The sequence below is a fragment of the Labeo rohita genome, chromosome 3 (assembly GCF_022985175.1).
Source record: "Labeo rohita strain BAU-BD-2019 chromosome 3, IGBB_LRoh.1.0, whole genome shotgun sequence".
Lineage (NCBI taxonomy): Eukaryota > Metazoa > Chordata > Actinopteri > Cypriniformes > Cyprinidae > Labeo > Labeo rohita.
Window position 1 is genome coordinate 26,912,408 of NC_066871.1, and position 25,562 is coordinate 26,937,969.

Genomic DNA, 25,562 nt, shown 5'->3' on the forward strand with positions numbered 1-25,562 from the left:
ATTCAGGTCAGTACTGAATAAAAAATAACATGCATTTTGTATGATCCCTCTTATTTTGGTAAAATAATTAACATTTTGCAGATTCTGCAAGGTGTATGTAAACTTTTGACCTCAGCTTTATATAATGAATTTTTCAGCATAACTTCTGTAATGATTTAGGAACATCAAAAAAACAAAAAAACAAAAAACAAAAACAAACAAAAAAAATTATATATATAATTATATATATTTATACACACACTTTTCAGGAAGTCGACACTTGTGAAAATTCAGCAGTTCATTTGAAGAGAAATGAAGGGAGACTACTGTTGGTATATGGTGGATTCTATCTGTGTTTAGAAATAATGTATTCAATAGAAATTTGCTAATGTTTCACATGTTATGAGGGCTAGGCTTAAAGTCAGTATTACAATAAAATGTCAACTACTGAATGAAAATAACAGGTACAGTGTGTTATGAACATTTTGGCTGGTAACCAGTGGCTGATGGTGATTATCAGTCAGAAATGAAATGCATAACATTGAAGTGAGAGTGTAAATTTACTAAGGTGTTATTTACAAATAAGTGGTTCACAGAGTTTAGTAAGAGTGCTTAATCAAGCAATACTTGTTTTTTAAAAAAATACTTGGTACAATATTTTTGTGTAAATTCATCCATGCACATCCATTTCAAGCACAATCTGTATCTTCAGTCACACACAAAAAGTCCATAAAAGAAAAAGGTTCAAAATTGTACTTCCACAGTTAACAGAGTAGAGTTGCAGTGGTTTTGATTCATGGCAAAAGTTCCAATGCACTGCAGCAAAGATTAGTGCGAATACATTTTCACAGGTGTCCAAGGTAAGTCCCTCAAAACAAAATTTCTATTGCTGCACTGACCCAACAGGAAAGGCTTACTCAGAGTACAAAATGTGTTCTGTACAGTATATAAGCATATAACCTTTTATTCGTATCTAAGAGCAGCTTTCCTAACCCAAACATATTTTAAAAATGGCAACACTGGTTTTAGATAAGTACAAAAGGGGAACTTTTACCAACAGTACAAAATACAGTGTCATTATGTGTCAACCACTAGGATTCGATAAGTCACATTGGAGTAAACACAAATTTATTCAGCAAACATTTCACTCCTGTTTGTGAAACGTACAATTTCCACACATCTTAATAGTTCAGCTCTACATAGTAATATAGACAAATAAAACGTTTGAGTAAAGCACTACAACGAAAGTCATTCTAGATTGATAAAATCTTTCAATCCTTACAACAGCCCTCTTTTTCACCTATATCAAATTAATTTTTTTCATTTATATTTCTTTTGAAAAGGAAAAAGCTCTTTAAGGCTTATGGATTGCTTCCCAAAGTCTAAAGTTTAAAATGGCTCATGGTCATTCTTAAAAAAATGAGTATCACTTAAAGAAAGCGAGACAACTTCTTGAGAGGGGTGCAGATTCAAAGTTACGACTCCCTCTGGCCACATGAACTGCTGCCAGAACTACATTAGATGTTTAAACCATCTGAAGGACATCTAAAAGGGTGTGTGGACTTCAGATGCTTCTTTACAAGCACAAATTCTTGGTACCTAATCTTAATGTTTGGAATAAATGCCTATCACTCAGGTAAGTGCCATGTCTCTTATTGTGCTTTTCATCCGACTCACTAGTAAGCATCTATAAGAATGAAAGGTATAGCCAAGATGGTGCCATAACCAGTCCTGGACAACATGCAAGTTACTTGACATTGAAGACCATGAGAGGCCTCTCTTCACGCTTCTGCCAGGGGCTCTTCTTATTCTCTCCGTCGTCATCTTTGTCTTCAGCTTCATTGTCATCATCAGGACTGGTGACAGAGTCTCTGTGGACCTCGCTGGCACTACTACGGGTGCTGTTGTCCCGACTGCGGCTTTTACGAGGGAATGTCCCACCTCTGGATTCAGAGGTCTCATCAAGCAGTGGCGCTGTGGAGTTCTCCTCAGGCGAGTACATGGCTGAATGGCTCTCACTGCTTGTGTCCGGTGTTTCGATAACAGGGAGCTTGGAATAAATCTTTCCATGAGCTTTTCTTTCACCTCCCTCCTTTGCCTTGCCCTCCTCTTTTACTTTCCGGTGAGTAGATTTCCCTGAACTCACGGGGAGTGCTTCAGTACGGTGGTCCTGGGCTAGATTGCTGGGGCCCACGGGTGCACGCAAGGCTTCATTGCTTAGCTCAATGTAGGAGTGTCTAACAAGAGAATTTGAACGCCCGTCAAGGGAAACGAACCAGGCACGGGGGTGTGGCTTTACCCCAAGCTCCAGGAGCTTTTTCTCAGTCATCGCTTGCAGCTCACCGTTCATTTGCGCAATGGTGGAGTCATTGAAAAGGACGGGAATACGGACAGGGGCAGTGGATTGTTCCGATCCCCAGTTCTCCTCTGAAGGTTCCTCTGCTTGCTGGCTAGACGACTCCTCTTCCTTTTCTTGCTTGGCCTGCTGCTGATGTTGTTGTTGTTGCTTTTGGTGTTGACTCTGTTGCCGTGGGAGCGTCATGCTAACCTGGATGCCCTCCATATCATGCTGCAGCTGTTGCTGCCTTTCCATTGCCTGCTCCACAGCTGACAGGTCAGAAGGCAGATGCATATAATGTGCAGGGATGACCAACGTGGGGACCATGCTGTGGTACATGCTCTCCTTCATCTGCTCCATAGAGTGGCAGAAGATCAGCTGGCCAGGCTGGGTGTTGATGGAACTGGGCCGACTGAGGTGATCCCCTGCCGATGCATAATACTCCGGGGGTTTGCTGTCCCGACTGTGATCCTGATAGTGGCCGGTAAATGGTGGCAAAAGTGGAGGTGGAGATGGTGGGTCTGACGAATAGCCCTGGTTGTCTTTAGCATTATGGTGATGATATCTGCGCTCATCAGAGTCCTCAGCAGAGCTGTAACCTTTGCTATAGTCATCCTGCAGCAGCGGGTCTCGAGTTCCTGTGTTTGAAGAGCGAGTGGCCTTCAAAGGGAAGCTCTCCCCTCGCTTTGTGTCAGCGTTCATCCTGGAGTTGCGCTGTCTCTGGTTGGGACCATGTCTGAAGAAGTCCTCTCGAGAGCTGTGGAGATCACGGTTGGATGAAAGGTCAGATTTGATGCCATCATGGTCAGCGGATGAGGACGCTGTCTCCATGTGTCCACCACTGATGAGATTTAGGTGGGAAGTGGATGTGCCCTGGTCTCTCTTTGAACTCTCCAGAGTGGATGAGAGGTACATTTTACGGCGATGCTGCCGAGGTTTTAGACACCGCCTCCTGAAATATTATAATAATATCTGTTAGATATTATAGCAAATATACATACATATAAAGAAAACAAACAACTACCTACTACAGTTTCACCAAAATAATGACAAATACAAATGTAGTTTAGGGGGCTTTTACACTGGGCACGTTTGCCGTGGTCCGAGCCTGAGTGCGACTGTTCCCGGCGCCGATGAGTTAAAAACCGATGCGGATGCGGAATGCGAATGAGTTCAAAACAAAAGCTGCAGGGGGCGCCGGGAACAGTCGCACTCAGGCTCGGACCACGGCAAACGTGCCCAGTAAGTACGCCCAGTAAGTACCACATAAGTACGCTACTGCCCAGGTCCACACGACAGCTTTCATGTTACCCTTTTTTCATGCAAACTGTGCCCTGTCTTAAACTAAACTGCCAATGTGAAAGCCCCCTTAATATCTTGCTCAATTTGCTCATGGAAATAATCTAGCAAGATTTGCTCATGGCAACACTTTTGTGTATGCCTATACAAACGTCTTGCTATGTCATGGGTTTTACAACTTGATAAGGCCAAGCTTATAAGAATAAGCTATTAATCACTTTTTCAGGCACACAACAAACATACACACAGAGTAACAATACCTGCAGTAGTACAGTAGCAAACACAGCAGAATAAGCACTAGCAGGGCCATGGCACCGAGAATCGCTAGCAGGAAAATGGTGTGATAAGTAGTGATGTCCCTTAGACCAGAGGTGTTCAGACCTGTTCCTTTAACACAAAAATAAGTATATCTCATAAGCATTAAAAAAGTAAACCAATTCAACCAAAATTAAACCAGGCAGAACATAGATATTGAACAACATTTTTAATTAACTGAATCTTTAAAGTCATTCTGTGTAATTTTATGGTTACTGATCAAGGAAAATATAAAAACCTAAAATGGCTGTTATTTATCACACAATATAATATACCATGTAACTGCTGCTGCTCTCACCTGAGGTTGAGGGAAATGCTGCAAGCCAGTATCCTAAATTTGGGGCCACAAAACTCCATGTCATCTGAGTACCCTCTTTTTTAATATATCCAGCACCACTTCTGATCCATAGACCTGCAGCAAACCAGGACTTTATTACAAAATGAGCAAACAGTAATAAATGCAATGAAAACTTGCTTCAGCTTACAGGAAAAGCTCAATTAAATGTGAATGGGCAGTGCGCCAAGGACAGATTAGACCCCAACTGTGCCAAATTACATATTCAATAGCTTTTCTTCATTAAAAAGTAATTTTAGGTCTAGGATCAGTCTAGGTTACCATTTAATATTCAAAATTACAGATAATGTAATATGGTGCACGAAAGCAGGGCAGTGAGGGGCACACATTTTGCAACAAGCCCTAAGGCCAAACAAAAGAGCATAGAGAGTTAATATGTTCTGACAGGGTGAACCCTGACAAATACGATTTCAAATGTCTCCCTGCACTAAAGATGAAATGCTCTCTGTGCTGGACTTCACAACTGGAGCGTACACAATGAAGCTGTTACTATAAATAAATACTATACTATACTATACTATATGTAAAATCAACAATAACATGAAACTATTTTTATTAGAATCTGATGCTTTTTTTATTCCCTATTAAATACTGCTATTTATCATTTAATATTTCACAGCTTTGTGCACTTTCAGCTCAACAGCAGAATCCTAAGTACCAGTACCTACAGCAGAAAACTGCCCAAGACTGACCCATGCATCTACATGCAATGTGTAATTACGCACACTAGAAGGTGCTATATGTTCAGCTCAGCAGGGAGACCTGCGTTCCAACGCAGGGGGCTTTCCCAGTATAGTAAGCCCCTCCAAGAACCATGTGTATAAGCATTCGCTCTCTCTGTATGGCTTATTTTGTCTGTGATCTGTCTCCAAAGCAAACAGGGAGTTAGTAGCCACATGGCAAATATCAGTGACACAATTAATGTTTTCATAATCTGAACACACTGGAGTATTCAGGCCCCACCCATTTTAGACTAAACAAACGGCTGAGACTGTGCAGGCGGTGACATCATATAAATTTATGCTGTGTTAGTAAATGAGACTCACAGAGTGACTCAGGGCTCTTGGTTGCAGCCGCATTCTCAACATCCACGTATCTAGAGTCTACAGAGAAATCTGAGACAATACAGACTTTTGTAGTTTCCGGGCCGCATGCATCTATCACATGGTCAAAAACACACTTACTGAGAGCTCACAGCTGCCCACTACTCAGGAATACAGTCCCCTGTTCTGCAGAACTAACTATTCTCTGAAACAGTTCTCTCTAACCACCCACACACACTAAATATTCAGGGTTTTCATTCTCTATAGCTATCCAGCATTCTCCATCTAGATAGACTTTTGGCATCCTGGTAACTGGTAGGTGCCGTTTGAGCAGCTCCATGTGCAAAGTTCTAAAATCTTTCTTTCTTTGGCTCTAAAACAAGCTCTTGCTTACCTTACCCACTCACATTATCACTAATGTCAACATTAATCTAATATATGCTTACAAGATGACTAAAGGCCTGTGTAAATGAAATAAAATATTGCATTGTGAAGCCCTTTAGGGGATGACACTCCGACAACAAAACATTCTTACAACAGACTTATCTGTCAGTTAGCCTGAAAACAGGGCAAGGGTCAAAGGTGTCAGAGAAGGTTTCCAGGCCAACTGCCTCTTACTGATAGCCATCACTGTCCTGTGGGTATCATGGGTTAGAAATTCCTTAAATGCATTGTGGGTCATCTTTGATTACTGTACCTTTATTTAAACCAAGAACAGTTCAGGAAAACAAGCCAAGAATGGCATGCATGCAATCATATATGACAATGTATGATTGCATGAAAGGGACCAGGATGTTGCGGCAATCATAACAAACAAAAAAAGAATATGTATAGATAAATATATCAATTCAAAAGTTGAATAAATAGGATACCATTTAATAAAATCTGGTTACAGGAGTCTGGTTACATTTCCTGACCGATCATTCATTTTCCTATAGCAGTGGGTGGGTGAAGGGGGAAGTTGGGATTAGGTTGCCATCGACTAAGCTGCTTAGTTTAAATTCATTTGAGATTTCTTGGTGGAGCTAAGAGAGTCTAAATGAATCTTTAACCACACTTTAAGAGAGATCCTAATAAGCAGCCCAGACATTAGAGTGGAGAGCTGAAAAAAATGTAACACAGATGTACCAGATAACCTGGAATGACGTGCAACTATATCAAGAGTAATCTACGGAAAACTAAGACCTGAATGTAAAGCCAGAAAGTGAGCCGATGCCCTCTTTTAGTCATATTGATTTTTCCACCAAAGCTGTTCTCTTTATTAAGCTGGCATCAGTGAAGGATCTAGGGAATTCTATAAAGCTTGCCAGGTACTAAATCACATCCTGTTTTGGGAGCTATGTCGTGACGGGGTCAATGTCTGGAGATGATTTCTGCTTTATGAATTGGCAGGCTATTATCTCTCCAGTGTGAGAAGACCTAACAGCTTTCTTTGATTTGTACTGCACACTCACTTCACCTGCTCTCGCTTGATCTGAACCTGCCTGAATGGCTCTCAACTAGATCTGGAAATTCCACAATGTCTTTCTCCATCTTTCCTCCTCTCTTAACAATTTCACTCTCCTTCTTGTATACTTTTACCAAATGTCAAGTTAAGCCCTTGTCATCTTACTCCAAATCCTCATAGGCCCATTTTCCACCAGCAGGAACCGGGTGCTAGTTCAGAGCTAGTGCTAATGTTTGGAGTTGTTCAACTGACTAGCCTTTTAAGTACTGGTTTGCTTATCCACGGGCTAGAGAGCCACCACAGAGCCAGGTCTTACATCACTGAATACATCTCATCTTTCCCAGCAACTATGCATCAGCACCAAACACAAACACACCAGGGCTTGCTCAAGATGCATCAGCGCCGCGCAGACCGTTCGGCGCATGACACCAAAGCACCGCAAGTAGATGATTCTAAAAGCATTTAAATTGGTCTCGCTGCACTTCAACGCCACATGCCGACCGGTTCGCACAGCGTGACACATCCTGGACAAGCCTAATATCAACAATGACTTTGCGGACCAACATCGGCATCCAAACACGGTGAGTTTCTGTTCGTCTTGTTGGTCACGGTAACCCCGCCCCCAGCCCCTGACGGAAGCAGTTATTACTTCTAGAGACAGAAATGTTTTGGTGCTACTTACGAACCACTTTTCCTGGTTCTTTGGGTGTCGAAAAACAAAGAACTGACTTGAAACTAGGCTTTGGCTCTGAACCAGCACTCCAACTGCCTTTTGTGACTTGTTTTCCATGAACTATCTCCGTGGTGTCCTATTCTTTTTCCGGAAGGCCATTGTCTTACAGAGTTGAGCTGCTCCAACATGCCCCAACACACTTGCCTGGAAATTCTAGTATTCCCTAAGACCTTGATTAGTTACATCAGGTTTTTAATTAAGAGAAAACTCTACAGCAGGGATAGGCGACGTCAGTCCTGGAGTGCCACTGTCCTGCAGAGTTTAGCTCCAACCCTAATCAAACACACCTGAACAAGCTAATCAAGGTCTTCAGAATTCCTAGGGCTACAGACAGGTGAGGTTTTTTTCAAACTCTGCAGGAAAGCGGCACTCCAGGACCAACGTTGCCTATCCCTGCTCTACAGGATAGTGGCCCTCCAGGAGCAGGATTGGACATCCCTGAACTATTGGGTACTAGGCTGTTTAAAATCTGGATCAGCAAAAGGATGGATATAACATGGTGTCATCAAAAATGGGCGTTCGTATCCTCCTGATAACAAAGTTTTTAGTGTAAGCCCTGTGAGGAGTAACTTTGGATAAAATTGTCTATTTGCATACTGTTGTTTAGGGTTAATCCAAATTTTGTTAAATGTTGTTTACCTGTCCTGTCCTCAAACCTCCATACTGGGACACTGGTGGCAGTCTTGAGAGGCGAGTCGGAAGGAAGGGGGATGGAGATGTGGATGGGTTCTGACACCTGGACCTCAGTGCCGTTGGGCCCAGTGAGCTGAGCACACATTGCAGCTAGAGCAGTTAGCTCCACCCAGCTACTGTTGATTCCTGAATCAAAGCAGACAGTAATAACAAAAAATGGATTAAACTCCATGAGGCCACTGTTACAAGCCTCTGTTTACTGCAGTATTCTATGCAATGAGAAATGCATGGGTAACTCCACTGAAGCATAATTCTTTAAAGAGGTGTTCAGATAAACTCACCTGTTGAGTTGTTTTCCAATGCAAGAGGGTAAGGAAAGCCCCCAAGCTCATACTGACTGCGGGAAGAGGTGAGCATTGCTGAGAGGGTGATTTGGGAGGTGTTTAGGGGTGGTCGGATGGCTTTCCTCTGAAGCTGTACCCACGGCTGTCTCCGGGATCCTAGACAACAGGGATTTATAAAAGACTTTAATGGAAATCTACAGGTATGGTGAGTATGGACAAATTCATTGTAAGGAATTTACAGTTATGACAAAGAATGAAGTCATAACTATTTCACAAATCAGACTGCAATGTCTGCTCTGTATGACTATTGTTCTAAATAAGAACCAGTTATTGCTTCCCAGCCCTAATAATGAGCTGCTCTGGGGTTTGTTGTTTCCATGTGTTTTACTCGTGAATGCAGTTTTATAGGATTCTGTCAACAACCACTTCCTTTAACCAATGTTGCTTTTCTAATGAGCATTATAGTGATTCAGCATTTCTCTGCTATAGCTGCTTTCCTCTCTTGCCTCTCAGAGAGAGGAACTGCTAGGTACCTTTATGTGAAATCTGTGGGGCAGGGCTCATAATTCAAAAAAAAATCTCAAGACAGATAAAGACAATGTTTCCCAGAATGGGGGTGACTATGGAGTTCTTCAGAATTTCTTGAAACATTTTACAAGGAAAATACAGAGCTCAGAATCCACACTGCAGTAATCCCTTCCCCTCCTCCACTTGGCTCGCTTAGTGTGCGAGAGGCAAATAGGAATAAGGAAATAAGAAGGCCTAAAAATATAAGCGTGTATCTCTCACTGTAGGCTGTCTGCTCCAATCAGTGCTGGGTTAGCTGGTCACTGATCAGCCCAGACATCCAGGATAGCATGGCAGTGCTAGGGGACCACTGAAAGTGGGCAGGCTGTGACACTCCTTCTTTTGTTAACTCTTTTGGTCACAGTTATTCATTTATTTACTTACCATATCCAGCTCTTGATGAGATAAACTAATGCAGTGCAAACCATCCACAGGGATCTCTAAAATTAAACCAGATACCATTTGCTTAACGGTCTTTTTTGAGCAACAGAAACAAACATAAATACTAGCCTTTGAGACAAGCGTGAGATTCAATTAGGCTATAAAAAGCAAGGCTAATGTGATAGCCTACTCACTGACAAATATCTTTAGGTTTCTGACTCTTAGCCTAATTGCATACCGTGGCACTAGCAGTGATTTGCATCTTACATGATGACAAGGACTCCAACAGCATCTGGCCAACAATGCTTGCAATTCCTCTAGGATTGCACAAGGATTGGGCTGCAGATGGGTTGATCCCCTTGTAAACCTGACACCGAAAAACTATGATTATGCAGTAAAAGAACGGAACAGTCTAGTTGGGACTGGTGCCTCGCCAATTGGCAAGCCTCCTAAGGAGCTTGGGAATTTTGAATTGCATAGAGAATCCCCTTCATGTGCAGAATCATGTGGTTGGCTTCGCCAATTGGACTGCCTTCTCTCAAAGAGATGCTCAGTGATAAACATCACAAATGCCAGTTGGCTTCATGAATAGTATGAAGCGTATAAAAACATATCTCCTTACAATTTACAGATAACATTAAAAGTAAATGTAAAACAATATATTTCTTATCACTGATCAATGTGTCTCCCCAAACTTGAAGGTTTCCTTTATTCTCTTTTAGTTGGGCAACTGGGCTTACTTGGAAGTGCTACCAAAGGTGTTTTTGCACCGCATAGTTTTAGGAACTTAATTCTAGGAACTAGCCAGCAGGAAGGTTCCTTGAGAACCAATTTCCCACTCAGGCCATTTTCTTGGTTGCATACGCACCGGCAGCAGGAACTTTGAAGCGGTTGACAGTGACATCTTTATGCGCGGCAATTACAAACATCAACAACCAGTGAATGGAGGATGCGTGATCTGAGCTGTTTTTGTAGTGTCTCGTGGGTTTCACGGCAATGGAGATTAAATATAAACACACAATTTACACGATTGAAACTGCTAAGAAACAAAATCTTCTATGACAACTTGCAGTGTTACATATCTCAGCAGGCACACGTCATAAAGTGTTAATATTTGGGTAAATTTCGGTTGTGATGTTGGGTGACCAAAATTCAATGTCAATTCAACATCTAATGTCAATGTTAATTTGATTTCCAATAACGACATCAACTGACATTGATATTTTTTTGTTTTTAGGTTGTGTAACCAAAATCCAACATTAAATTTGACGTCATATACTGACATCAACCCGATTTTCATTCTCAACCAAAATGTAACGTGTCCAAATTGGAGTCCAACGTCAACCTGACGTTATATTGATGTATGGTCCTGCTGGGATCAATGACACTGAGAAAAGAACAAAACACTGCAACAGGTAAATGTCGTTATCGTTTCCCCTGTACATCGAGTATGTTTACATGGCTTTTTAAAAATGCCAGGTAGCCAGTGTTTTGTATGTTTTTGGCCAATCAGCATACACTTACGTCACTGGTAGTTCCTATAGAACTGTTTTAGACCTTACTCTGAGGAACAAGCTAATTTAGTTCCCCTTAAACAGAGTTCCTAGAACTAAATACGTTGCTAGTTGCTGTGGTGCGAACACGCTAAAAAGCAGGTAGTTCCAACAATAGATATAGGAACTATAAAAAGGTTCCTCCGGTGCGAAAGCCCCTCAACAGTCCCAATATTAGTGAAGCAAAACCTGAAACCTTTCTGGTTCAAAGGGGAGTGTTCACTGACACACATCATTCTAAAGTCAGACATAGAGCTAGATTGAGAAAATAAAAAAAAGCCCTGAGGGAGTCAGCTCACCAAAGAGACATACCACTCCTTAAAAATCACTAAAGTGCACTTCCCTCAAATGACAAAGCCATAGATGTTAGTAGCATCAGTGGGCTTTTTCTACAGAGGGCTGTTTGAATGCTATAGATTAGTACTGCTGACCTTGGGGTCAAGCTGTCTGAGGAAGACAATGAGAGTTAATGCTGAGTGCCTGTGTCTGATATTGATAGGGTGGTTCTCAATACTGAAATTGTTGCTTTCTCATTTCCTTGCTCCTCCGTCCTGCAGCCTATGACCCAGAAAAACGAGTAGTGTTACACAATATACCAGTACTTAAAAAGCATTGCGATACGCTGCTTTAAAAAAAAAGCTACGATGTCACATTTTAATAGTACCAGTACTTTAAGAAACCATTTAAATAAGAGGCGTATTTCTGCGTGTCTGTGTTAGTGAATGGCGCAAACGCATAGTTTTGTTTACTATACACATACGCGTGATGCTCTTGGTGTTTTCAGCCTCTGCCGCCCCTATATGATTCACAAACAAAACTGAATTTAAGAAAAATAATAAAATTTATTTCATAGGGCCTTAGAAACATGTAATTTCTGTTAAACTTTTAATACATCGCTGTTAAATTATGCAAGTTTCATGATTTCAATTAAGTAGACATGCTTTTTGATAATTTGATAAGTCTAGAAAAATTAAAATGGAATTTAGGAAAAAATAAAACATATTTCATAGGGCTCCTTTTTATTGTAGTTGTCCTTTAGTTTGTTACTTACATCTTATTCAGGTTCTCAGGTTCTTATTATTAATAACAAAGATAATATAACAAAAAATAACTATTGTTGTGAAATAAAATTACTATATCATGAAATAAGATTTGGCTTTATCCTTTAAGCTAATTTACCAATATAGTAATAATCTCTACATACCTGTAGGCTCAGTATTTGTTCACCATAATCCTGTATAGTGGCACTGGCATGTGATTATTTTTTTTTTTTTTGAAGGTGGGATGAAATTATTTGTTTTAATAGATAATATATGAATAACTATGATCTCCATTTGAATCATCTATTATTAAATTACTTTTCCTGTTGTTCTAAGTTTTTTGTAGTATGGGTTCAGTAGTAGTATCGTGATATTTCAGTCAGGTATCGTATCAAAGTCAAAATTTTGGTATCGTGACAACACTAAAAAGGAGTGAATGGATTTTTATCATTGTAGAGTTGTGTCCACACACTGCTAAGACACATTTATATGCAAACGTGAATTTATATGCAAAAGTGAATTTTGCATGTACCCTTTAAAAGATGTCCTGATCATATAGTCCCATATTCAGTTTAAATTTTGGTGAAATTATTCAACTGTGCTCTGATTTCAGAATTACAATGATATTAGAGCCTTTGTGTCATCTCGCTCCATAGGTGTAAGTCACATTTTGAGAGTTGAGTCACTCTCCCACTCTTTACCGAGTTACCACTCTGGCATTGTGATCACTCGAATATACATTCCAAATCAGATCTCTTATCACGCTTAAATCCTGTCACTCATGACTCATCACGTCTGTCTGCTGATCCCTTGTGACTGGCTAAAAGTGCGGCAGGCAACGTCAACATCTCTCAGTGGGCGTGTGTGTTTAATAACATCATGATGACTGATTGGATGCAGTTGGGTTTTGTTTGTTAACCAGTTAACCTATACAATTTAGATGTTTGAAAACTGCCAGACTGACCCAAATGTTGTCTACCCGCCCAAGCCAGTTTTTATCCGTACGGGAACCCGCCCAATCTGGCAACCTTAGAAAAGTTAACCATTATTATCGGTCACAGCCAGTAATATAAATTCGAAAGTACATTTCATTTATTTAATTTGCAAAGTATTTAGTTCATTTTTTTTTAAAAAAAGGGCTTTGTCACACAGTTGTTAAAATATAAACAATTTTTCATTGAACTGCACATATATTTTGTGATGCATACTATTACTGTGATCAGTATGAAATGTTATTAAAAATATACTATGAAATATGATTCTGGTCATACCTCCCACCCCCACAGCAGTCAGTTAGTTCATCCAAAGAATTTCTTATGTAATCTTTATTCAGTACTCGAGACTAGCTGTCTATCAAAAGGAGCTGTTCCCTTTCTAAGCATGTAAGCCACACTGGAAAACCACATTAAGTCATATAATTACCAACATCTGAATGATGTCAATTCTATGGAGATCACCTGCAGACTGCTATTTTGTCAATGGTCTTATTTACAGCAGGAAGAATGACTCAATAGCTATCTGTATCTCAGTAGGCCCTGTGCCTGAAAGCTGTTCATACAAGCAGGTCTCAGGAGATTTACATTCACCTCACACTCCCGCTTGATTCTCACCAGTTTATTCTCAGAAAAACACTTCCCTCCTCTCTTACCCTGCCTCTCTCTCTAGTCAAGGGAGACATTTCTCATCTCTCTCTTCGTTGCACATGTTCTCAGTTACAGATGTGCTTGAGCTCTGTTGGGAGAGGAAAACATAATGCCCCTCTTGGCCAGAGAATGGAAAAAATGAAGAAGAGACTGATTTATGCAGTAGATTTAACTAGAGATAGGGCCGTCATAATAGATTTTTGTTAAGTGGTTGTATTCATTGCAAATATTGACAAGTGTATCAAAAATTGTAATTAAGTTTAATGTTTCATCCAGCATTATTCTGAATTCACACTAATTAAAATGTACCTAAAACACCCAGATATACAAACACAGCAATGCACTAGTGCCTGTTCAAAATTTTACTTTTACCATTTATATTTGCATGTTTCTAAACAAACCCTGAAGCCCAAATCAATTGAGTGACTTCTTTTCAGGCTGGCATGCTGTGAGCACAAAAATCCACCCACACCACAGCTCAGAGTTTAGGCTGTTACTGTCTGTACATTTGTTTGACTGCCAAAAAACATAACCCGACTCAAACAAATACAAATGTTTGAACAAAACAATTAAGGCACATGTTGTATTGTGCATGGGTTTTCTTAATACAGGAGGCGTTAACAAGCTCTTTACAACAGTGGTCAGCAGCAAACCCCCATTGATAGATTAGCAGATCGCAGATCAGGTTTTACATGACACGTTCCTCCCACGCAACAGAAACAGATATGCAACACTTTAATAATAACCCCCTCCTGTTGCAAAATGCACATTCTACTGCCACTGCCAAAGTTGCCATGGTAATGGGTTTTGAGGCATGAAAAAAAAAAAACACGCTAGTGTGAGTCCTGATCTCCGTTTACTGCTCTCAGTAAGCATCATGTTGTTCTCTGAGGGTGGATGGTGCAATACTACTTAAATGGATGCTTAAACATACTTATTTACTTAACTTCATATATCAATAAAAATCATTCCTTATATATATAAAAGATAAAAACAAAATAACTTTCTTACAATTTATCTGACAATTCTATACTTCAACTTCTGCTCTAGTAAATACAATACATATTAGAATTACAGTATAGTATTTAAAAATGTTCAGTCAAAGAAAATATTATTCCTACCTTTAGAAACAAGCATTTGAAATCAAGAGATAAAAAGGCTATATTAGTGTTGCACGATACCGGTACTAAAAAGGTATCCTGATACCCTGCTTTAAAAAATGGTATGATTCTGCATTTTACTAGTACTGGCAGTGTTGCCAAGTCTGCAAGAATTAGGCTACTTTAACACTGTTGCCGCGGGTTGATTTTGATGTCTGCGGGTTGAAGCGACCCCAATAACATCATATTTAGCCTCTGAAATACGAATTTCCCAGAGAAACGCAGACAAAAAAATTGTATCCCCCGCAATTTTTAACGCGACTGGGCTACTTTTGAGTAGCAAATGAGCTGGTTTTAGTGTGAAAACCTGGCAACCCTGAGCACCAGCACTCTAAAAGCATTTTGACAAGAGCCGTATTAACACTATTTATTTAGGGTCCTATGATTAAAGTAAAGCGGAAAACGTGACCAGAATCGTGAGATCCAGTCATAAAAACAGAATTTACTGTATAACACTGAATATCACAGATTTAAATATGAATCCTGCACATTCTCTGTGTCTTTATATGAATGAATGGACTACACACATACTGTGTTTTCAGCCTCTGCCTGAAAATCATTAAACATACAGTAAACACTAGAGTCAGTTCATGAGCATTTTACCGTTACTTTTGAGGAGAAAAAAAAAAAAACATTCTCATATCACAAACAGAAACATAGAGACAAAACCTGTCAAAATAAAAGTTTGGTTTAACTTGACAAAATATTACTTAATGTAATGATACTACTACTACTACCAATAGAAATATTATTAAAACAATATTTAAGGAATATTTACCATAAAAAAGTATTAACCTGAATTTATTTCACAATTATTTACCTGAATTTATTTACAGAATTTGATCAAAAACTGAATTTGAGAAAAATAATAAAATGTATTTTGTAGGGCCTTAATATGTAATTTTTGTTAAACTTTTAAGAAATTCCATTTGGATAATCTATTATTCCTATACTTTACCTGTCGTTCTATGTTTTTGTTCTAGTATCAGTTCAGTAGTAGTATCGAGATATTTTAGTCGGGTATTGTATCAGAGTCAAAATTTTGGTATCGTGACAACACTAGCCTATATTATCACTACAGTAGCTTTGACACACAAAACCATAAAGCAACCTGTTTAATTTAAAATTTCTCAATACCTGATTATGTAATTGTCCGGGATTAGGGGTCGACTGATATGTTACCGATTATTACTGATCAAGTGACAGATAACCGATATTTTGATCCGATATAAATTTCTGGTGCAAAAATGAAAATTAACATCAAAATTAAAAATAACAAAAAAACGTTCTTTAAATGCTTTTAAATTATTTTAATTGGCAAATCGTTTTTGAAAATTAATGATACAATGGTTAATATCATTGCCGATAATCAGCCAGGCAGATAATCGGTCAACCCCTATTCAAGATACATCAAATGTTAAAACTGAAACCAGTATCCTGCAATTATCTGAGACTAATTTAACAGCAGTGTTGTTATTCTTAAATAAAACTAAACAAATTTAGTTTTTGGTAACTGAAATAAAGCTTAAAAAATATAAATATTAGACAAAAAAAATTTACTTAAGTAAATGAAAATAAATGTAAAATATTTTTAAGTTCCATAATATTAAATAATACAAAAAAATATAGTTGTTTATTGCTGACTGTTGAAAGTCCATTCAAGTTCATGTATATTCAGCTGTAGGTCAACAACAGGATGTGATGCCACTTCCTGGACAAAGGACCATAGCTGTGGCCAGTTACATTACATATACTGTTTTATTTCACTGGCTGCTTAAATAAAACTTAAGTTTAAGCTTATTAATTAGATGGAAAGTGCTAAAAGAATAAAGCATCTTTGGCTTCCTGCCAAAGTATCCAGTTTCAGGATTAATCAAGTCAGGTAAAAAAAAACCTAATACTTTGGTACACTAATGTACAATTACTCAAGGACTTTACACCCTTATTAAAATGTCTAAATCAGTCAGCGAGGCCTTTTTCTGTGCTGGACTCAACAAGTTACCCATTTATCTCTGGAACAGCTTGGAGACACTGATGGTATTCTAGAGCGAGAGAATGTGATCGAATGTGAAGAGAGAACAAGAGCAATCTGTTGGCTTGTCAGCAGAAGTGGGATTGGGAGGACACTGCACCATTTAAGTGCATTTAACTAAAATCACTGAGCACATCAGGGACCCACACACACAGCTATACCCCTGTATGCACACAGAGATCAAGCTCATTAAACTGATAAAGATCAGGCAGAACGAGCTGCGTCAGGATGCCTACACAGAGAGAGAGAGATAAAGAGCGAGGATATGCATGGCTTTGATATTCAAGTTTGCATGATGCACATTACATCATACTTAGCAGTCCACTGGGTAAAATCACTTCCCACCCAGAAAGCATTCAACTAAAAGTCACTTTCCCACAACCGTAATTTGAGCCATAACACTCTCTATTAAACACCTGACTGACACTGCAAAACACACAAGCCACCCAGGCAACACAGGCAGCAGTTTCTCTAAATCTTCCTTATGTTGCCAGAGGAAACAACCTCTTTCCAAAGCGAATGTGTCATTTGATAATGTTTGTAAATCTTAATGACATTTATTGAGCGTGCAACGTGGTAAAATAGCTAGCAGGCACCGCGTCCAGTCTCGGTTAAATTGCGCCTGCTTATTGGCAGCTCTTGAGAAATGTGTTAGTGTTAGCCTGATTATTAAACGACCAACTCAGCAGTTTCACAAATCTGCACATGTAACCACCGCAGGATGTGTGTGAATCAATGGAGCTCCTTTCGGATCTCAGATTCCAAGCTAACCATGTGGAACACATAGTCTGGATCAGCCGCCAGAGTATCAGTAAGCCCGTATTAAAGACAGTCATAAAGCAGCAGTCAAATCTACTGAAAAATGGTGGTACTCATATGGGTGTCATAGGTATGAGCCCAAACTGTGATGTCCCGATCCCTTTCTCTCCCTATTAATTCTCTTTTCTCTTTTCATAGCACTATAAAAAAAAAAGATTTAGAAAAGATTTAGAGTGGTAATAGTAAATGCTCTTTAAAGCTATGGTTAAACAATATTTGAACCCATTGGCTTTCATTGTAAAAAACATTTGAGATATTTCTCAGTATCTACCTGTATGTTCCATTGAAGTCAGTCAAGTCAAACTGATTTGGAAGAAAAAAACAATGCTGACAGAACTTTAATTTTTGAATGAACTGTCACTTTAGGCCTAAAAAAACAGAAAAGAACTTACCTGGAGAACCCAACAGGAACTGCACCACATCATCATACAGCAGGAGAGTGGCTGGTCTCTGGGGAAGTAAGTACAGACTTACGGAGGCGTATACTGAAACACAAGTGAGAGAGAAACAAAAACAGGCATAAGTACACTGCCATTTAAATATCTGAGGTTAGAATTATTTTTTTGCTTTTGTTCTGTAAAGAAATACTTTTTTGTCCGCAAGGATGGTCAAAAGTCAAAAGTGAAGTGAAAAAGTAAAGACATATATAAATAGGGATGTGCCTGAATAGTGAATTCGTATTTGGAAAGCCACTGAAAACAAATAATGTTTTCTATGGAGCCACTAAAGGGACATCGTTAGCCGCTTGCTAACAGTACACTCTAAAAAAATGAAGGTGCTTTAAAAAGGTTCTTCACAGCGATGCCACAGAAGAACCATTTTTGGTTCCACAAAGAACCATTCAGTCAAAGGTTCGTTAAAGAACCATCTCTTTCTTACCTTTTTATAATATGAAGAACCTTCTTTCGCCACCTGAAGGGTTCTTCAGATGTTAAAGGTTCTTTATGAAACCATTTAGACAGAAAAAGTTCTTCTATGGCATCGTGAAGCACCTTAATTTTTAAGAGTGTAGCCAGTTACATTGCAGTACATAAATTTCACTTTAGACATAAACAGACTAAGGAGAGATGACTAATAAGATGATGGCGAATGATTTGAAGAACCTGAGCACCACTGACAAACACCCGATCTTGTAAAATGTGTGGTAAGTACTGCCGTTCCGTAGTACACACAAGAGTATGTGTAATCGCAAATCTTGAAAGTGAAAGTAAAAAGCGAGCGCACATTCAAAAGGGATTTCATTGCTCCGCATATTAATAGTGGCTCCTGGATGCCTGCGATTTATATACAGTATAATTACCCAACGATATATTTGCAATTGCAAATACATTTTGTCCTCCCATCTTTTATTTATTCCCTTTAGGGGTTCTGTAGTACATGTCATTTCCTTTCCAGAAACTCTTTTTGGATTTAGGAACATCCCTATTTATATTATTACGAAACATCTCTATTTCAAATAAATGCTGTTCTTTTGAACTTTTTATTTGTGCAATAATCATGAAAATAGTATCATGGTTTCCACAAAATATTACGTATTTCTAATTTCTTTTTCCAACAGTGGTGATAAGAATCTTACTTAGTATCTTACTGCAGTGGTTGCAGTGTCTATGCAGGGTCAGAAACTTCTCAAATTTCATCAAAAATATCTTAATTTGTGTTCCAATGATGAACAAAGGTCTTATGGGTTTGGAACAACATAAGAGTGAGTAATTAATGAAGGAATTTTCATTTTTGGGTGAATTATCCCTTTTAGGTGTAAACACGGCATCAAAGACCTGAAATGGGTAAGTCGGATAAGAAAGTGTACTGTTGGGGGTACTCCAGGACCAGGGTTTGGTCTTACTGCATCTTACTTAGCATAATTTGTATGCTGTTGTTCTTTCGTGTTCATCTAAATCAGTAAACTATCAAACGGTCCGTTTCATTTTCAGGGATCATTGACCCTGGAGAACACAAGTCTTTTGTATTTCCTGTGGGAATATACAGTAGTTCACCAGATGTAGCTGCTAGCTCACAGGTGTTGAGACATGACTCAGCATGGTCAATCCTCAGGTTTGCAACACAGCAGGAACCCGTGATCTCACTTCAAAACGAGCCTTTGATAACAACCTGACAACATCTGAGATAAAGCTGCAGCTGTATTACTTCCTGTCAAACTTTACCAGACCATTAGCTACTTTGGCTTTCAGTGGATCTTTGTTTTGGATCATTTGTTTTTATTTTGTCCAGAGGACAGACATCTAAACATAAAAATTAGAGCTTTTTGCATATCATGTTAAACAAGAGAGGCCAACATTAAAATATTTCTTTAACGTAAAGGGATAGTTCACCGTAAGTTATCATTAATAACTTACCCTCATGTCGTTCTAAACCCGGAAGACCTTTGTTCATCTTCGTTCATCATTCATTTTACAAATTAGAATATTTTTGATTAAATCAGAGAAAAATATTTTTTGTTTTATTTGCCCAAAAAAAAAAAAAAAAAAAAAAAAAAAAAAAGTATTCTCATACCTTCATAACATTACAGTTTTATTGATGTCCTTACTACCTTTCTGGACCTCGAACATATCAGTTGCATTGCTGTCTATGCAGGGTCAGAAAGCTCTTGAATTTCATTAAAAATATCTTAATTTGTGCTCTGAAGATGAGCAAAGGTCTTTTGGGTTTGGAACGACATGAGGGTGAGTAACTGATCAAAGTAATTAATGAACTATCCCTTTAAAAGTCTTTTTTTGGTTGTACATTTTCTTGCACTAAAACTACAGTGCCAACAACATCCATCTTTGTCAGCTAATCTAAATGTACCTCACCCTTCACTGCTCCTCTATGGGCAGGAGGACATATGCTGGCAGTGCTCCAGAAGACTGTTGCATGCTGGGAGCACAAATCCTCTGTGTCCATTTCCCATCTGCTATGGCACATTGAAATGTGCCCCCTGCCTACCCACACCTCATGTTTTCGAGTGTTTATTTTATAAGAACATGATTTTAATCAAGCTTTAATCAAGTTTGATCAGTTTCTATAGGGACTGTCTGCTTATATTAAACAGGCCACCAGAAGATATTAGGACCCAAGTGCACAGTACATTCCCTTCGATTTTTCCCAGCTCTGACATTAAAGAAGCTTGTCCCTGTAAGAAACATGACACAGCCGATTCATGCACATTTACACCCGTGCAGTTATGCATACAAGCACGCACGCACAGCACAGATGCCCTGAACAGAAGGGGCTCTGGTCTCTTTAATATTCTGCTTGGTAGGTATGCACACAAAATAGAGGCAGCGACAACAATACTGCCCACATTGCATTAGCTAGAAGCTGAAAGAAAAGTGCGTATGAAGAGAGGGAGGGTACTGCATTGGCATTGTGTAGTTTCATTTTACATCATTTGTAACCTTGGTTATCTTCTGCAGCATTGTGACAACACAATACATATCTATACATTCATCTAATACCCCCTGCTTTGATAATACAGAATTCAGCCAGAATCATGACTAGGGGTGGACACTACATTGGTACAATATCTGTTATAAGCCAAGATTTAAGGGTCATCTAACACTCAGTTAATTTGTAAAAACACTAAAAATTTAATAACACTGTTAAATATGAAAATGTAAAAAGTAAAATAGTACAAAATAGGTTTGGAATGACATGGGGGTAAGAGTGACCTTTCCCTTTAGGAGTACAAGTGCTTTTGGGTCTTCAAGCTGAATGCCACAAAATCCAATTTTCATATCCTGAGCTCTTTAAAATAAGTAAAAGAGTTATTCAGTTAAGGCATAATGGAATGAGAGATAGGCCAATAGAGGAAAGAACAAGTGTTCCCAACTTCAGTTGATTTAATCTGAGCCGTGAGCAACTGCTTCATCACTCTGTGAGAATGACTCACTCTCTCTCCGAGTTCGCGTGACTCACTCAGATTATCAAAGTGCTGCGGGGACAGTTAAAACTCCACGACACTGTCCGTTTTTTTTTAGAAACCCTTTTTCAGTATGGCTAAGAGATAAAAGGGAGGAGGATTGGAGGGGGGCAGATGGCTTTAGTACCAAATAGATGAGACTTGAAAATGCTAACCTTCAGAAAGCTGAGTCACATATATAAAAAAATGGTGATATTACTATTAGAGATTGAGCGATATATCGATTTAGCGATATTTTTCCCAATATTTAAGCATTTCACCATAATCGGTTCACGAGTTCACCCTTACATCTAATCTGGTTGAGTAAACAGTAAGCATATTTTGGCCTGCTGTACTGGAGGAGGGCTCCGAGCCTGGAATATGGCCTGAACCCAGAGAACTCCCCCCATCACAAGTATAGGATGAGGACAGATTAAGAGTGAGGAGTTGGGGTGGAGGGGGGATGCCAAAAAACAGTCGAATGACGGAGGTAAGTCGGCTGTGTGCATATATATGACTTGTGTTAGTTTGGATGATTAGCTAGACGAGTTGCACCTGTGCTGAATTAGTTGATTATCTGATCGTGCCCATCCCGAAACTTTGTTATCAAACAACATTTATCGGTTTTGTAATAACGGGTTCACAGATAAACGCCAATAAATGCTGATAAACGCTGTGTGGGTATTTTGAGAATCACCTGAGGTGAGACCTGACAACAACGGCGTGCAAAGGTAAAGCATAGCCTACTTTCTTGCTTTGCTGTAACACTTTTTAAGATGACTGAAAGGAGAAAAAACCAAAGTGAAGTATGGACTTACTTCACTCAGTCACTTTATAACAGTAAATAAATATCGGTTCTGCATATCGGTTATCGGGCACAAAATTATGCATATAAGTGGTATCAGTTATAAAAAAATCTATGTCGGTTGACCACTAATTACTATGAGATGTTTAGTATGCAGTCTGGGGTTGAAGTACAGACTGACGCACTGTCATCGGTCAAATGACTGGCATCCCGTCACTTCTGCACAGCTGTCACACCCCTGCTAGTCGTGTAATCCATCTGCCCTGCATTAAAACAACCATCCAGATGAAAACATGAGTCTGCCAATTAAAAGGATTTTGTCAACTAGAAGTACTATTACAGCCATTTCTGGCATCACCGGCATGTGCTGTTAGCAAACCACATACCAATGAAATATATATATATATATATATATATATATATATATATATATATATATATATATGTATATATGTATATATATACATGTTTATTTGCAAAAACAGATAAGTCATGTGTTTTTAATTATATTTATCATGCTTTTTATTGTTTTACTGTGTTAGTTAGTGTTATTATGTATAAAATATTTTATGAAAAATATTTCATATTTCATTTCATATGTATTCATATTGTTGTAATATTTTAAATATTTTAAAGGTTAAATGGCTGGGGGAAAAAAAAAAAAAACAAAGAAAGAAAGAAACACATGGCAGAACCAAAACAGAGTAGTTGAACAAAAGTACATCAAACTGAGAGCTTGTGGAGAAAATCTTCATTAACTCCAACTTTACTTTCCAATTATATTTCGTGACACAAGAAGCAGCCAGAATACAAGTCTACTGGCAAGGAACTGTGTTGTTAAGAAACTTAATGGCCAAATAATAGCACATTAAAATAAAAAAATAAAATAATAAACATTATTTATTTATTGGATCATTAGTCATCAAAACTTGGTAAATAATGGTCACAGATGCATAGATGTACCTTTAATTTCAACAAGTGAGCTTTAATTTTTGCTCACAAAACAAACAAACAAACACACACACATAATTCATATTTTCAGGCCATTTAAAGTTTCATTTAAATGGCGGGATTCATCACACAAACCAATCACAGCCGAACATAACCAGTCATTTCCAATCATATTGTGATGGGAGGCATTGCCTCCTCTCATGTGACTTTCCCCCCTTCATTCTCAATTACCCCCCCACTAAACTCAATGCACACTTTAAGGGGTCTGTTAAAACACAATGGGCTCAGGGAAGGCGAGAGAGAAGCAGACTCTTGCTGTAACTTTACATGATGCTGTTGCTGTTAGACAATGTTTCTTTAGAAAAACTAGTGATTTATACACTTTTTTGGTCATGTTTTGTAATACTTGCATTTTTTTTTTTTTTTACTATGAATTTTTTCTCATCCAATATTTTGAGGAGGAAACGCCCTTATAAATATTTAATATCCCGCAGACCTCAGGCATAGTATCTTAATCTTAAAATAATTAACCTTCGTCTAATCTGTCCCCACAATTAATTAAAAAACTTCCTTTCTACCTCAACTTCATTTCATCTACACAGTCTTGGTCGTCCACATTTCTGACAGCATCTCCTAATTTGGTGTGACTCAATGGGAATGTCTGTAATGCACCCCCAAGAGGCTAAAGTCATACTAAAGATGCCTTCATCCACCAGGCTGGCTGGTCTGGCACGACATGGAGCCCCATTTGCTGGCTGCCTCCATATCTGTAACCCCACTGGCTAAGTGGCTTCCAGCTGGTTGTACAGACAGCTTTATGCTGAAATACATGATTTCACTGCCTCCCCTCCCCAGAGGTCTGACCGCATAACTGGGTGGGGTTTGGGTGGAGAGAGGGGCGGCGGAGAACACGCTGTTGTGCAAATAAAATTACACCAATCGTAGAGCGAGAGAGTCAAAAGAGGACATGAGCGTCTGGGGCCCGACTCCGAACAGCTGCTAGGTATCACAACGCGGCTCGGCACGCTCCACACCCCAGCCAGTGTTGTTTAACATTCCTGTCCATTTGTGTGCAAAACTCCATCTGGATTACAGATCTAGATGGTTCATCTAAATAATAGGATGTGGCCAACAAATCGCAAATCACTCATCAGATTTGGAAAGTTCACTGAGGCCATGAGCAAAAATGTCATCATGCTAGCGGTTGCACTTGAAACGACAATGTACTGGCTAATAAACCAATAATGTGTACTTTCAATGCACTTTGAATAAAAGCGTGTGCTAAATACGGAATATAAATCAGGGGTTACTGGATACTAATTTTTGTGTTTCCTTCCAAGGTTACTCAAAAGCAACCTAATTAAATGCTAAAATTTAGGGCATCTAGATTGAAACCAGGGACCTTTTAATCTGCACGCAAATGCTTAAGCTGTACCCCTCATTTTTAATAAGGGATTAACATGATTCCATAGAAGCCCATAAACACCAACTGGTCTTGCTCTAGCAGTTTTGACAGGAAGACCGGTTAATATGTGTGAATTTCAGAATGAAACCAAATACTCTGTTTCTAATAATAATCTGCAGGCTTCCCCTGACACTATGTCAAAAATGTTCAGTCCTATAGCAGTACAGGAAGTACTCACGCGGGATGCGGCTGGCATGCCAGGGTGCCGAGTTTGTGACAAATCCGTGCTTTGATGCCGTGACGATGACCCATGTTCCAGGCCGGTACAGGAACGTAAGTGTGACAATTCCATCTCCTCCTGCAAGACTGGATGCTAAGACGGTCTGGTTTCCACACACCTGAACTGTGGATTCCTTTAGGGGTGACAGGTCGCTGTTGTCAAACACCTGGACTTTAATCAGCACCTCTGTGAAAACAAGAATTCAAGGCTTTTTAAACACTGTTCCTTTATGAAAAGAATATCACTTTAATACAGTTAGCTCTGAATATACTGATGCCCATTTTTGATGCCCACAAGTTGGTATGATTCTGTAGGTTCTTCTTGAAATCTCTGCAACATACTTTGATTAAAATACCTCAAATGTCAAGTAAAACAACACCCTTTTTACCTTATCAAAAAACAGCTCCCGTTTCGGTGCATGCGTCTTTAAATGATAATGAGCTACTGCTCACCCCGCCCCCTCTTCCATTTTTTTTGTGTATTTGGAGGCGCGTTACCATCAAAGACAAAACTAATCCACTGCGTCCTCAGTGGCTCTGATG

At 39.0% G+C, this 25,562-nt stretch overlaps 1 protein-coding gene across 1 annotated transcript in view; it reads right to left on the reverse strand.

The window, feature by feature from the left end:
- Positions 1 to 520: 520 nt before the first annotated feature.
- Positions 521 to 25,562, reverse strand: part of fam171a2a (family with sequence similarity 171 member A2a) — a 38,463-nt gene continuing 13,421 nt past the window's right edge. The window contains exons 2-8 of the mRNA XM_051097759.1: positions 24,979 to 25,206; positions 18,074 to 18,166; positions 8,484 to 8,642; positions 8,149 to 8,328; positions 4,230 to 4,343; positions 3,877 to 4,003; positions 521 to 3,269 (exon numbers count right to left, since the gene is read on the reverse strand). Of these exons, the coding sequence (XP_050953716.1) occupies positions 1,727 to 3,269; positions 3,877 to 4,003; positions 4,230 to 4,343; positions 8,149 to 8,328; positions 8,484 to 8,642; positions 18,074 to 18,166; positions 24,979 to 25,206 (2,444 nt within the window). The 3' untranslated portion in view covers positions 521 to 1,726. The remainder of the gene's footprint in view (positions 3,270 to 3,876; positions 4,004 to 4,229; positions 4,344 to 8,148; positions 8,329 to 8,483; positions 8,643 to 18,073; positions 18,167 to 24,978; positions 25,207 to 25,562) is intronic.